At 57.7% G+C, this 12,206-nt stretch overlaps 1 protein-coding gene across 5 annotated transcripts in view; it reads left to right on the forward strand.

Annotated features, from left to right (window-relative positions):
- The window catches only part of SMG6 (SMG6, nonsense mediated mRNA decay factor), a 120,932-nt gene that overhangs the window by 56,866 nt on the left and 51,860 nt on the right, over positions 1–12,206 (forward strand). For all 5 annotated transcript variants that reach the window (XM_026055270.1, XM_026055275.1, XM_026055276.1 and 2 more), the window contains exons 11-12: positions 2,455–2,571; positions 3,121–3,289. In XM_026055270.1, the coding sequence (XP_025911055.1) occupies positions 2,455–2,571; positions 3,121–3,289 (286 nt within the window). The remainder of the gene's footprint in view (positions 1–2,454; positions 2,572–3,120; positions 3,290–12,206) is intronic.

Here is a 12,206-nt window from a genome sequence, read left to right on the forward strand (position 1 = left end):
CTGTGTAGACCATGCCGGGGCTGAGCGTCGGCCGGGTGCTTGAAGCAGCGTGGCTCTGCGTAGATCAGGCCCAGGGTGGTGGGCACGCAGGTCACTGCTGTAGCGATGTGAGATGGTCCTGATGGAGCTGTGGCCATAGTGCGGAGCACAAGTGAGTGGTTCGCTGACAGCTCTGTTTCGGCATCTCACGCTCAAGGGACCTTATTATTCTCCTTTGGCTGTTTACTGTCTTACGGGAAACGGGGAGCCTCTGAGAGCTGCCGATGGCAGTGGGGAGGGCTGAGGCTCTGGTACCAAGCGTGGCCACGGCCACCGCAGAGCACTGCTCCAGAGGTTGGAGCTGATCTCTGAAATACATCTGGGCCATGCAGCATTCATGGCCTTCAGCATCACAAAAACATAGCTCTGAGCTTTGACTTTTTGTGCGGGGAGAACTTACGCTTTTGTACCAGCGTAGTTTGGGGGTGACTACGAGCCTGGCATGAACACAGGACCTAGCACCTGAGGGTGCTGCCCACCCAAAATGTCCCTCCGAGGCTGCTTGCTGAGATGCCCAGAGCTGTCCATGCAGTGCTGCGGCCGCGCGGTGCCTGGGGACTCGCCAGTGCCCAGGTGTGGCAGCACRATGGTCATGGTGACACCGTGCGTCTGTTTAGGACAGGAAGTGAAGAAAGTCAGGTCCATAAGTGGAGTGAGGGAAGGAGGGAGTTCAGAAAAGACAACTGTAATTTCTTGGACTGGACTATGGCCAGAGCACTGGGACTAACACTCCTAATTGTGGGAAAGGCTTCATGAAAGAGATTTACCGTCCCAGAGTGGTCACATCTTTAGTTTTATGTTTCCTCCAAAAGTTGACAACCCCTGTAGCACAGCACTTCCTACCATTGCTCTGCAGCATCGGCTCAGCCCCAGCTCCAAGAGCAGAGCACCCTTGTTCGGCAACCGGACACTTCTGGTGTCACCCTGGGTCACCCTTGGTGGTCTCCCCACTGGGTTCTGAACTTGTTGACTGCAGTAAGGGCAGGTCATTTTGTCCTGTATTTTCTAGGTGCGTGTTAGTTGTCTTCAGGTTGTTTTTAACCCCCTACCCCATTGCTCTGAAATAATTTATTTTAAAAATCCCGTGTTTGCTCTCTGCACCGCAAGCATGTTGCTAACCCCTGCTGGAACGGGGTCTCTCTGTCTTGCTTAAATCCTCCTGCCCTTTGCTCGAAATCAAATCTCTGTCCTGCCAGGTCAGGAGAGCTCAGTGTACACCACCGTCTTGTTGCCTGTGTACGGTGCCAGCTCCTCTCCACAGCGGAGATGCCCAGGAGCCATGGACCTGAAGAGGGCTTTCCCTCCCCTGCCTGGCTCCTGTGCTGCAGGGTTTTACCTGCCCGGGCAGCGCTTTGGAGTCGGTATCTTCACGTTTGCATTCGCTGTAAGAAAAGCTTTGCCTGGCTTGTGCCAGCTTTTCTCACAGTAGCTGCGGGGCGAGAGGTGGAAGCGCTGGCGCTGCAGCGGGTGATGTATGAGCCTGCAAGGTGCTAATGCAGAGCGGCCACCGCAGAGCAGACGTCATGGGCTTGCAGGAAACCCTCCCGTCCCCCTGGCCGGCAACTCTGCTCCTCCCAGCGGTGCTTCCCTGCCTCCCTCTGGGCAAGTGCGTGGCCAGCAACTCCCCCCCACGTCTCAGGGGAGGCTGCAAAGTGGGGGCAGAGACGCTCCGGAGGGCAGAGGCTGCCTGGAAGGCTTCAGATCTCTCTTCTGCCATCGGGCGCTGCAGTGCCTGAGGGAGCGCGGGCAGCCTGGCGTGCCCCGTGGTGCTCCAGGCCTTGCTAAATGTAACCCACGCCCAGCTCCAGGCAGTTCCCTCGAGCCAGCTCCCCGCTGCTCTCGGCAGCCTCAGAAGTGGTTTCTGGCTGGGTGTAGATGTGCTGAGGGGATTTGCTCTCACTCCGARCCGGCTCTGTTTGGAAGAGCTGTGGTTGTGTGGCATCTACTTGAGTAACAGCTTCAATTAAGCTCTCTTGACAAGCTGTTGTGTGACTGGTGAACTAATGGGAGGAGCCCCCTCCTCAGCTGCTGAGGTTAAAACTCCAGCAGGGACAGAGATCAAACATGCAGCTAATTACCCTTTTAACACTTAGACATATCCCCCTCCTTCAGGGGAAGGCATCAGCTCCAACAGCAGCTTCTGTGCTGGGAGCCCTGAGAGCTGGCTTGGGCCAAGCCGGCTCAGCACATGAGGCGCTTTGGGGCATGACATGGGCAGTGAGACCRGAGCCCTTTCCTTTTCCAGAGCTACTCTAACCGCCTTTTTTCCTGGGTCAAAGAAAGGTGTGGGCTAGGGGAGCCCCTTTCCCGGCAGAGATCCCTGCCCCATGCAGGATGCGGGAAAGGAGGTTGCAAGGTGAAGCCAGGAGGGAGCATCTGCCCTGCTCCCTGCTGAACTCTCTCTTTGTCTCCTAGAGTGTGTCTCTGAAGACTGTCGCTCTGTCATCCAGGAACAGGCCACGGCCCTGGGGCTCTCGATGTTCTCCCTGTTGGTGAAGAGGTGCACCAGCCTGCTGAGAGAATGTGTGCAAGGTAAGGGAGTTACCAGCAGGACTCGAAGCAGCTGTCTGTAGGGCAGCCTGATCGGGTCCAGGCCCTCATTCCCTGCTTCGTTGTACACCTCTTCCTCTCTGGTGGGGCCTTTCGTTTCTCCCTCGGCATCCAAAGCTCTGCCCAGGTTTTGGCTGGATCACCCAGCAGGAAAGCCCATGATGTGTGCAGGCAGAAATGCTTGGAAAAAAGGGATGGACATAAGGCACGCTTTCTGGCATGTATTGGAAACACCCTGAAACTGGGGCCCTAGGACCCTACTTCTGTGACTGACGCGCTGGCACCCTACTGCCCTCAATAAAAGGGATGATAGGCATCCCAGCTTGCCATCCAGGCCAGTCAGCGTAGGGGGAATAGCTCTGACTTTTCACTTGCTCTGGGCTGTAGCTGTTCTCTTGCACCTGCAAGGCTGGGATGTTGGGGTCCGTTGTGCATTCACTGTCCCTACCCGAGATGGGGGGACTGCCTGAGACTGGCTCTCAAGGGTTGGCTGCAGCAAACTGCGTCAGCTCTTGTGTCTCATATTTGCAGCTCAGCCACAAGAGGTGGAGCAGGAGGATGAGGAAGATGACATCAAAGTCTCTGCCTTGCCTCAGGACCTGAAGGAGCTGCTCCCCAGCGTGAAGGTTTGGTCGGACTGGATGCTTGGCCACCCGGACACCTGGAATCCTCCTCCTACGTCTCTTGAGCTTCCCAAACAGTACGTGCATCTTCTAATCTGTCTTCTGGTGTCCACTCCCTCCCCGGGGCTCCTTGTGCCACCTTTCCCTGTCATTTGTGTTTGGTCTGGGATGTAGCACTCTCTGATCTGAGCACTGCTCTCTCATCCGGGAGAGCCTCATTATGCAGGGATGTTTGGTGGGGACTTGTCACCCTTGGTGACAGATGTCCAAATCAGGAGAAGACCTCTGCGCTGAGGGTGCTGGGGGTGAAGTGGCTCTGAGGGACCAGGTGCTCTTTGCTTCTGTGTCTTAGAGGATGACCCATGAGCCGGATTTTACCTTGTGCTCAGGATGTGTGTCTGCTTTTCATAGGATGCATCTCCCTTAAGCCTTCTGCTAGCCCAGCCAGCTGAACAGACAGGGTCTTCCTCTCCAGAAAGAGGAAAGACAGTTTGCAGCATGAGTGTTTTACAGCCTTTTTTGACTAAAACCGGTAAACCTAGGTCAGGCTGGGCTGGGCGGGAGCAGCTTGCCTGTTCCTGGAGCTCCAAAGTCGCCTCCCTTTTGCTTCAAAACCAGCTTGTCTCTACCCCTGCAACACGAAAAAAGGGTTAATTTTCTAAACTGGCCGATTCCAGCCCATTAGTCCATAATGCGGACTAGGCAATTTGCATATTTTTGGACAGAAAATCAAGTGAAGGGGCCAAGTATGGAGTATGCGAAGCAGTGTCTGAGCATGCTCYGTAGCTGCTTTCCCGCAGGATTTTCCATCTGCCTCCGGTACTCCGGATCCAGAGCTTGAAATCACGTCTTATTGTTAATCCAAAGGAGCCAGAACCCAGGGTGATGGGAAGGCGCATTAAGAGTAATCCAGCAAAGTGGCTTAACCATTAATGGGTCCCCGCTCCGTGCGTCAGGTCCAGTCCTGCTCTCCTAGTTTATTGCCTCTACTCCAGTTCTTTTTCATTTGGCTGAGGAAATGGAAATCTCACACAGGAAGTTCTGGGCCTCATTTTGTGGAGATGGAGTCTGTTTTCTGTTTGTCGGCTGCTCRGTGTGGGACCGTTGCCTGCTCATGTGAACTGCTGCCCATCTTTGGGCAGGAACTCAAACTGGGATCTGTCACGTGAGCGCGTTTGCACCAATCCCCCTGCCGCCTTGCGCTGCCTGTGCAGGGAGCCGCTGAGCCGTTGGCGACGGGCAGGCCTCGAGATGGAATTTCTGATTGGGTTCGCGCAGCCAGCGCTCGGCGCGTTCCAGGGAAGAGCGGCCTCCCCCCTCCTTCGGGGTGCGGACGAGGGCCGCTCTGGCGATGCCGCGGGGCCTGGGGCTCTGTGCCCCCGGGCTGCCAGAGCAGGTGTAGACTGCGGCTTTCCCGGCGAGGCAGGAGAAGGCGATGGTTGCAGCCTGGCCCCCTGAGAGACTGGTACGTGGACATGGGGCAGAGCACGTGGTCAATGGGGAGCAGTGGGTATGGTCTGGGGGCTCTACTGAGCAAGCTCCTGGCCTGTGCAGCCGAGGAAGGTCGTCATCATGTAGCGAAGGCTCAACTGCTTCCCCATCTTGCTTTCTCCCTGGAGGGTGGCTGAGCTGCTGTTCTTGTCCTCTCCATGCCCTTTCTCTACAGCGGGCAGCCTTCTTCGCTTTGGCTGCCAGCTCCCTCAGGCCTCGTGCTCCTTGCCTCRCCGGGAACATCTCTTGTCTATGGCGAGGAGACTAGCTGGTCTTTCAGCCCAGACCTTTTGTGTTGACCAAGTGTCATGTACCCAGGTGTTGGTGATCCAGGACTGAGGGACAACAGTAGCTGAGCTTCCCTGGAGATAGTCATAGTGGTGAATGGCAGGGAACCAGTTCTGCTCTGGGGAATGACCTGGGACTTGCATTTTGCCTGGAGGTAGGAAAGGAAAAGGGAGCACTCACTGGGTTAGTGTTTCTGCTCTCTATTGGCACAAGCCTGCTGTCTAGCCTGGGACTGCTTGGCAATCAGGTATAGTCACCAAGTTCAGGGGTTTAGATAGGAACAGCTTCAAAGAAGTTTAGAAGTAGAACATGGGTCAGAGCAGCAGGCATGTTGGAATAAGCCAAGGTTTGTGGGCAGGATGAGCTCAGAGGTGGGGAGAGCACGTGAGGAGCGAGCGCCAAGGCCAAGTCACAGAACCAGGTGAGGGGCCTGTGCCATTCCATGTGCGCTCTGCACCTGGTGGCAGTGGGATGTGTTGCGAGGTCACTTCACCAGATGCTTTCCTGCCCCCATGCCAGCAGAGAAGTTAGTGAGACAGGCTGAGACCACCTCCCGGTACTCTGCGCCATTGCTTTCAGTGCCCTTCCTGGTGAAGTGGGCACAGAAAAGAGACAGCAAAACCTGAAATACACAAACACCCTGCAAAGATGCCATGAATGTGCTAAAGCCTCTGGAGAAAGAACAGGCCCAGTACCCACCTGGCAGCCCACGAGGAGCAAAGGCCTGGCCCAGAGCTTGCATCAAAGTGTAGCTCGTCCGGGGCCAGCCCTGCAGCCAGAATGACGGCCTGGGCCCTGGGCCAGCAGGGCAGCTTGTCAAGGCTCCACCAGCGCCCGGGGCCTGGGATGATGGGGCTATGCGTCCTGAGGCCTCTGCTCACGCTGCGTTCGCCATGTTCGTGATCACTAGTTCTTAGTAAGTGAGGGAGCTGGGGGACTTTGAGAACGTCTAAACTCAGCCCAGCTGTGGCAGTTGGTTTATTGCTTTCAGCTGGTACTTGAACCCGGGTCCTGGTCTTGGAGTCTTTCCCAGGTTTAATCCCCGGAGCTTTCTCTGCAGCTGTATGACACTGCGCTGACCCCGAATGAGGATAGGAAAATAGAAACGGTGCCAAGCCAGAGTCTCTTTTTCATTTGGAGTCTGGCTGTCTGCCCATGACCAGGGTTACATAATGGGAAACATAGCTGGGGCTCTGGAGAGCCCGCGTTTCACCACGCTGCCCAGACCTTCGCATTCTGATGCTATATATCTTCCTAATTGTAGCTTGGATGCATTTATCACACTGCTGGATTTGAGTCCTTACAATAAAAAAACACCAAATTCCTCGGCTTGCTGCTTTCCCTGTTGGACAGAGACGGAGGGAAAGGTGTGAGGGGTGAGCGCTGCTCAAACCCGGCACGCAGCACCGAGTGACATAGGAGTGGGCTCTGGAGAGCAGGAAGGGAGGCTCAGGAGGTTGTGTCTTTGGGGTCATTTTCTTGGCAGTGACTTGGGAATGAACCCCACCTCTTGGCAGGTATCTGCTCCCTAGCCGGGAGACTCAGCAGTCCTGTGCAACCTGGATGAGAAGCTACATCTTTCCCCAAACCGACTTTCCTTGGTCTAGCATATCCATCCAACAAATGATCGCTGTGGCTCAAAGGATGCTTTGGGAAATGTTTTTAGGACAGGAGGCTGTAGAGAGGCTGCAGGCTGCCTGGATCCCTCTCTTGGGGCTAGTGAGTGTATTTGAGGAGCGGGTGGTGTTCCTCCCGCTGTACCTGTTTGGGAGAGGAACTCAGCAAGCTTTCCTTGGCTCCAAGGMAAGCTTTTTTTGTCATGTGGTTCCAGGATAGTAGCTAAACCTGATAGTGGACATCTTTGCCTCAGAGCAGCAAAGTGTCCTGTATCTTGGGAATTGCTTGTCTAGATCAGACTGCTTGAATGCAGGTGCTCCCAAGTGCTCTTCTAGCTGCAGGCAGCAGTCACTTCCATAGCTTAACATTCAGTCACCTCTCTGCGTGGTTCATGCGTGGTTCACAAACGCATTGAGGACTGAACACTCAGCTGTTTCAGGTGATAGCGCCGCCATACACCTGGATCGGAGTAACATCTTTCAGACAAACTGTCCCCATAGTGATTTGCAGAGATTGGCAAGACAGAAGCGGTGAGTCCCGAGGAGAGGAGAGCAGAGTGAATTTCCTAAGGCAGAGATACTAGCAATGTGTACAGAGGAGACAGAAGGCAGATCTCCAAGGCGGAGAGTGAAATGATGGTGCGGCCCATCATTAGCTTGAGGTCTAAGCCGGGGAGACTCTGGGGAGCTGGGGTGGGGTGCGGTAGGCTGCTTTCGTTCAAGTGAAGTCCATCTCCTTTGGGACATATGGCTGAGGAGCTGAGATGGGGAGAGGAGGCTGTGCATGGAAGAGCAAAACTTCTGCTTGCTCTACGTTATTGCCGCAATTAATCCGTTGCTAAATGAAACGCAAGAATCAATGAGGAAGCCACTGGCTAGACAATCTGCCACAGGGCTGACCCTGGAGAATCTGTGCTCCTCCACAGTGGAGTAGAGGGCCTCTCAGTTTGTGGAGACTGTCTGCAAGCGTTTAAAAATGGTTAATTTAAACCAAGTATTAAATTAAATCCAAAAGCTCTGAACAAATTCTAGAGCTTACCTTTCCAGAAAGATCTGCCAGATCTCTCTCATCACATCAGTCTTGTGGAGAAGTGTCACTGAGATGGCAGCTCCCAGGGGGAGAGATGGACACAGCCTTGAACAAAGTGCCAAGACCTTGTTGGAGTTACTGGAGACTAAATGGAAAATCCCTTTCCCAGATTGCAGCCCTGTTAGTAATGCTGGCCACCAAAGTTTCCCTATCAAGACATCAAAGCAAGGATTCAGAGGTGTCTCAGTAGAGTAAACCTGGCTGAGAATGAAGGTAAAGTCGAGCGAAGTAGGAGCCAAAAGACGCTTTAGAGAAGGGGTCTGTTTTAAAGCAGAGGCYGGTTGGGAGAGGCTGCAGGTCTTTGGGAGAGGAACGTCTCCCTGTAACTCTGCCAGCAGGTCCGTGAGAGTGGAATGGTTTTATGGAGCACCCGACTGACCAAAGGGACCACGTGTAGGGAGGGCAGCAGTGAGYGAAAATGGTTGGTGCCATGGGACCGAGCGGCTGTAGCCATGTCCCCTCCCTGATGGCGAGGGCTGTCCCCCGCTCTGGGCAGCTCTGCCCCCCCGTCCAGGGCAAGGCTGGCGAAAGCTCCCACCTCAGACACCTTTTGCTCCTTCTAGAGGAGCCGCTTTTCGTTCGGCTTCCCCCRGGCTGGCCTGGGCGGTGGGTGTGGGAACGAGGAAAGCCAGGAAGGGGATGCGGAGCGCTCGAAACGTTGGGGCGGCGAGCGCCGGTGCCTCCTCGCCCCAGGAGTGCAGCCCTGCCGGCGGCTCGTGCTGGGCTGCCGCCTCGGCCCCCGCTCGCCCCGCTCGCCCCAGGGGCGCGCGAGCCCAAGTCGTTTGCCATCTGCGCGGCAGCGCTGATCTTCGCGGCTCGGCAACACAATGCAGGGCTTCTTTTGCTCCGCTCTTTCCGGGTTTGTTCTGCAGCTGTGGAGTTTGAATGTTAGTGTTTAAACAAGCTGGTATTACACAGGAAACGGCCACCTCCACAGGCCCCCGCAGGCTTGTAACATGGGGTCATTGTACTCGATATTAATCACCAGGCGGCCCGCTCCCCCAGCGAAGATGGTGGCTTAGGCGAGAGCGCTGCGCGGCTTCGGCCCCCGGCCAGCGGGGATTCGGCGAGCGGCAGGCTCCGTCCCTCGCCCGGCTGCGCCGCTCCCCCAGTGCTCTCCGCACATCCCGCGCTTGCCCGCCCGCCTCTTGCCGGGGGTCCGTGCCCAGCCGCCTGCGGCGTGCTGGGGACGTCCGTCCTCGGCGCTCGCTGTCCCCACGTAGGCCGGCGCGGCCTCGCCGCAGCCGCGCTCTGCCCCGGGCCGCGCTCCAGCCCTTGCACTTGGCCGTGCACTTGTGCAGCGCTCTCACCGTCGCCGGCACGGGCTGCGTCCTGTCGGCCTGCAGCTGGGCTGCGCTCGCACTGACAGCTACATTAAACCTGGAATCCTGAGGCAATAAAAAAGAAATTAACTCTTATTTTTTTTTCCTGTCCTAGTGGAATAAGCAAATGTAAGTGCGCCTGTGGGGAAGTGAATGAACCCCCGTTCGGAGGAAAGACCTCACGCTAACCCCCTTCTCGCTTCCTCGGCTAGAAGCTCTGGGAGCCTCGGCCGCGTACCTGGGAGCTGCGTGCTGGGGCTCAGCGTCGCCTCCGCAGAGGGATGCCGAGGCCGTGGCACTTCCAGGCAGCTGGGCCTGCGCCGACTTTGCGCAGAGGCTCCAGCGCGGTTGGGTGACCTAAGCCAGAAACACCTGGACGTAGCCGTGGCGTCCTGGGAAGGGGCGGAGGGAGAGAGCGCCTGATCGGGCTCCCAGGGGTTGTGTGAGCTTCCAGAGGGAGTGCAGAGCAGAGCAGAGCGGGAGAGCCCTGGSGCTGCACAGTGTCCACGTGGTGCATTAGCCGTCTCTGCATCTCATGGTGGGTAGCAGTCGTAGACTAGCTTGGTGGTGCAAGTGCTGGAGCTGCGCTGCAGAGGAGGAGCTACACTAAAGGGAAAGGTAGAAAGTTGTCAGCCCCTCTGTCTGCTGTTACCTCTGTGTCGCAGGAGGAAACCAGGGTAAAAATGGCAAAGCCGCCTTTGTTGCTGTTTTGAAGGCTCTGCAGGGTGCTGCACATGTGAGGGTGCTGCCCGGCCCCTGACCACTGGTGCAGAGCTGCTCAGGGTTGCACGGCGGCGAGCGCTCGCTGTACAGTGAGCCAGCACAGCCTGTGGTTTGAGTGAAGGAAGCCCGGAGTGGAAACCTAACACGTCCAGTGCAAATGACAGATGTGGCAAGGCGCTGCGAAACTGTGGGGAGCTGAGGATGAAGAGGATAAAGTGACAGTGACTGCTCTCACGCTCGGGGCAGGGGTCTGCCCTGCCAGGCGATGCTGCGCGGGGGCAAACCTGGGGCTGCGGGCTGGGAGCAGGCAGCTGCAGGGGGCAGAGGAGAGGGGACGGTGCACTGGGTTAGCTGCAAGGCACGTTAATGTTAGCAGCGTCAATTCGGCGACTGTCCACGTGGCTTTTTCCTGACAGCGGGTGTGAAACCCTTTGCAGGGAGGTGGCTCCGTATGTATGGTCTGGGCTTCATCACACTACCGTCCCTGCCCCGTCTTGCCCAGCATCCTGCCACTGCTCTCTGCCTCCCTCCCTCCCTGGTTACCTCTGTCCCCTGCTTGCAGCCCTGTTTCTTGAGGAATACAGGCAGGGTCTCTGCGTGGTTTTTCTTCCGTTTTCTCCCTCCCAGCCCCATGCACCTGGCTATCTTGGCCCTCCGGGAATGTCCTCTGCATGGCTACCTGTCCCCAACAGTGCATTGCACTCGCGTTTTCCCCCACGGGTACGGGCGCTCTCCCTGTTCATCTGCCCGCCGATGCCCGGAGCCTTTGCAGCTCCTTCGGCCGAGCCCGGCTGGCGGGGCCGCGGGCGCTGTGTGCCCGGCCTCACGCAGCAGGGCCTGGCTGCCAGCAGGGCCCTGGGGGGGGCTGAGCCTCCCAGCCCCTGCGCATCTCCCATGGGCAGAGCTCGCCTTGGAGGTGGCCCAGAGCAGCCCTATCACATCCGGTGCTTGTCTCTGCAGCCTGGGCCGGAGGATAAACTATCAGGGCTGTGGGGCAGTGGATCATTCCTCTTATTATTTTCTTCTTTTGCAGATAGGGGTCGTGGAAAGTTCAGTTCCTTTTAACCCTCGCAGCTCTGTTTATTTTCCAGCTGGTAGCACAAACGCAGCGTTTCCCATTACATCACAAAGGGCCTCGGACAGATCCCTCCGAAAAACGTGTTGCAACTGTTTATTTTTTTCCATATTTAAACATTTCTGACAGCCAGACCTGGCTGAGCCAAGCGATGGAGCTTTGTGAATGAACCCAGCTCCTGGTGTCTGTGCGCAGAGGGCTTTGAAGGACCTCTTCTCCTCTGCAGCGCGCTGGCTGGGGCTGGCTTAGGGACGTGGGCGACTCTGCGTTACATGTGTGCTGATTACGTGCCGGGCCGTGATTAATGGCTGCTCGTTCTGCCTGGCTCCCAGGACGCTCTTGAAAACAAGATGTTTCATTTCAGTGTGCTTTCCTGGTACACTGATTCCCGTAAATAACTGAGTGCAGACTCTGTCCACCTGGAGCGGTTCAAAGAGCAGGGGGCCTCCCTGCAGCCGCGCGGCTGCCTYGGGCTGGCCGTGGTCACCGCTGCACCCCCAGGTGACTGGGCCGCCCAGCGCCTTTCAGGGCAGCGCTGGCGGCGCGGAGGGGCAGCCCTTTGCACTGGCACCAGCGGCAGAGCGGCTCCGCTTTCCCATTCCCGGCATTCTTCCCAGTTTGCATACGCACACGCACAAAATCCTGTTTAAGTGCTTTTAAAAATAAGAGCGAGCCATCCTGTGCAAGGCAGCCCGGCGGGCCGGCAGCTAGCTCGGCACACCGAGCTGCAGGGCCTGCTGCCTGCTTCCCGCGCTCCGGCCCTCTCCGGGGTGCCGGCCCGTCCCCGGGACGTGCTCGGCGGCTGCCGGAGGGATGGCGATGTGCAGGGAGCGCTCAAAGGCTGCCCCAGGCCTTGCGTTCGCGCCTGGGGCCTGGCACGTCACTGCCGCTCGAGGAGGGTGCGACACCGCAGAGGCAGTTTTGCAGGAACCTCGCAAGTGTCGAAGCTGCGGCCAGAAGCAAAGCAAAAGTTAGCACCCCGTGGCTGGGTTTGATCTCAAAAGCCTCGGAGCTTTAGAGCGTGGCCGTGGCGTGCGATGGCGGATGCCAGGGGGGCGAAGGAGCGGGGGCCTCGCGCTGGGCCAGGGCAGTCGGCTGCAGCGCTCGCCCCGCTGGCGGCACGGGAGCGCAGCCCTGCTCCCGGCAGGCTTTGAGATTGAGTAAGGCGACTTTCCTGCCATCTGGAACAGGCCGGGCTGCTGTCAGCCCCGCGCGGGGCTGCGGGGGGGGGGAGCGGCTTCCCATGCGTGTGCCGGCTCTGTCCCGGGCAGAGGTGGGCAGAGCCGCGGGGAAGGCGAGATCCTGGGAAACGCCTGCTCCGAGCGCGGCGGCGCGGGCCCCCGCGAGCCGTTCCCACCGGCAGAGGAGGGGCGGCCGGTGTCAGCGCCG

This window comes from Apteryx rowi, unplaced genomic scaffold, assembly GCF_003343035.1.
Source record: "Apteryx rowi isolate R43461 unplaced genomic scaffold, aptRow1 scaffold_99, whole genome shotgun sequence".
In the NCBI taxonomy this organism is placed as follows: domain Eukaryota; kingdom Metazoa; phylum Chordata; class Aves; order Apterygiformes; family Apterygidae; genus Apteryx; species Apteryx rowi.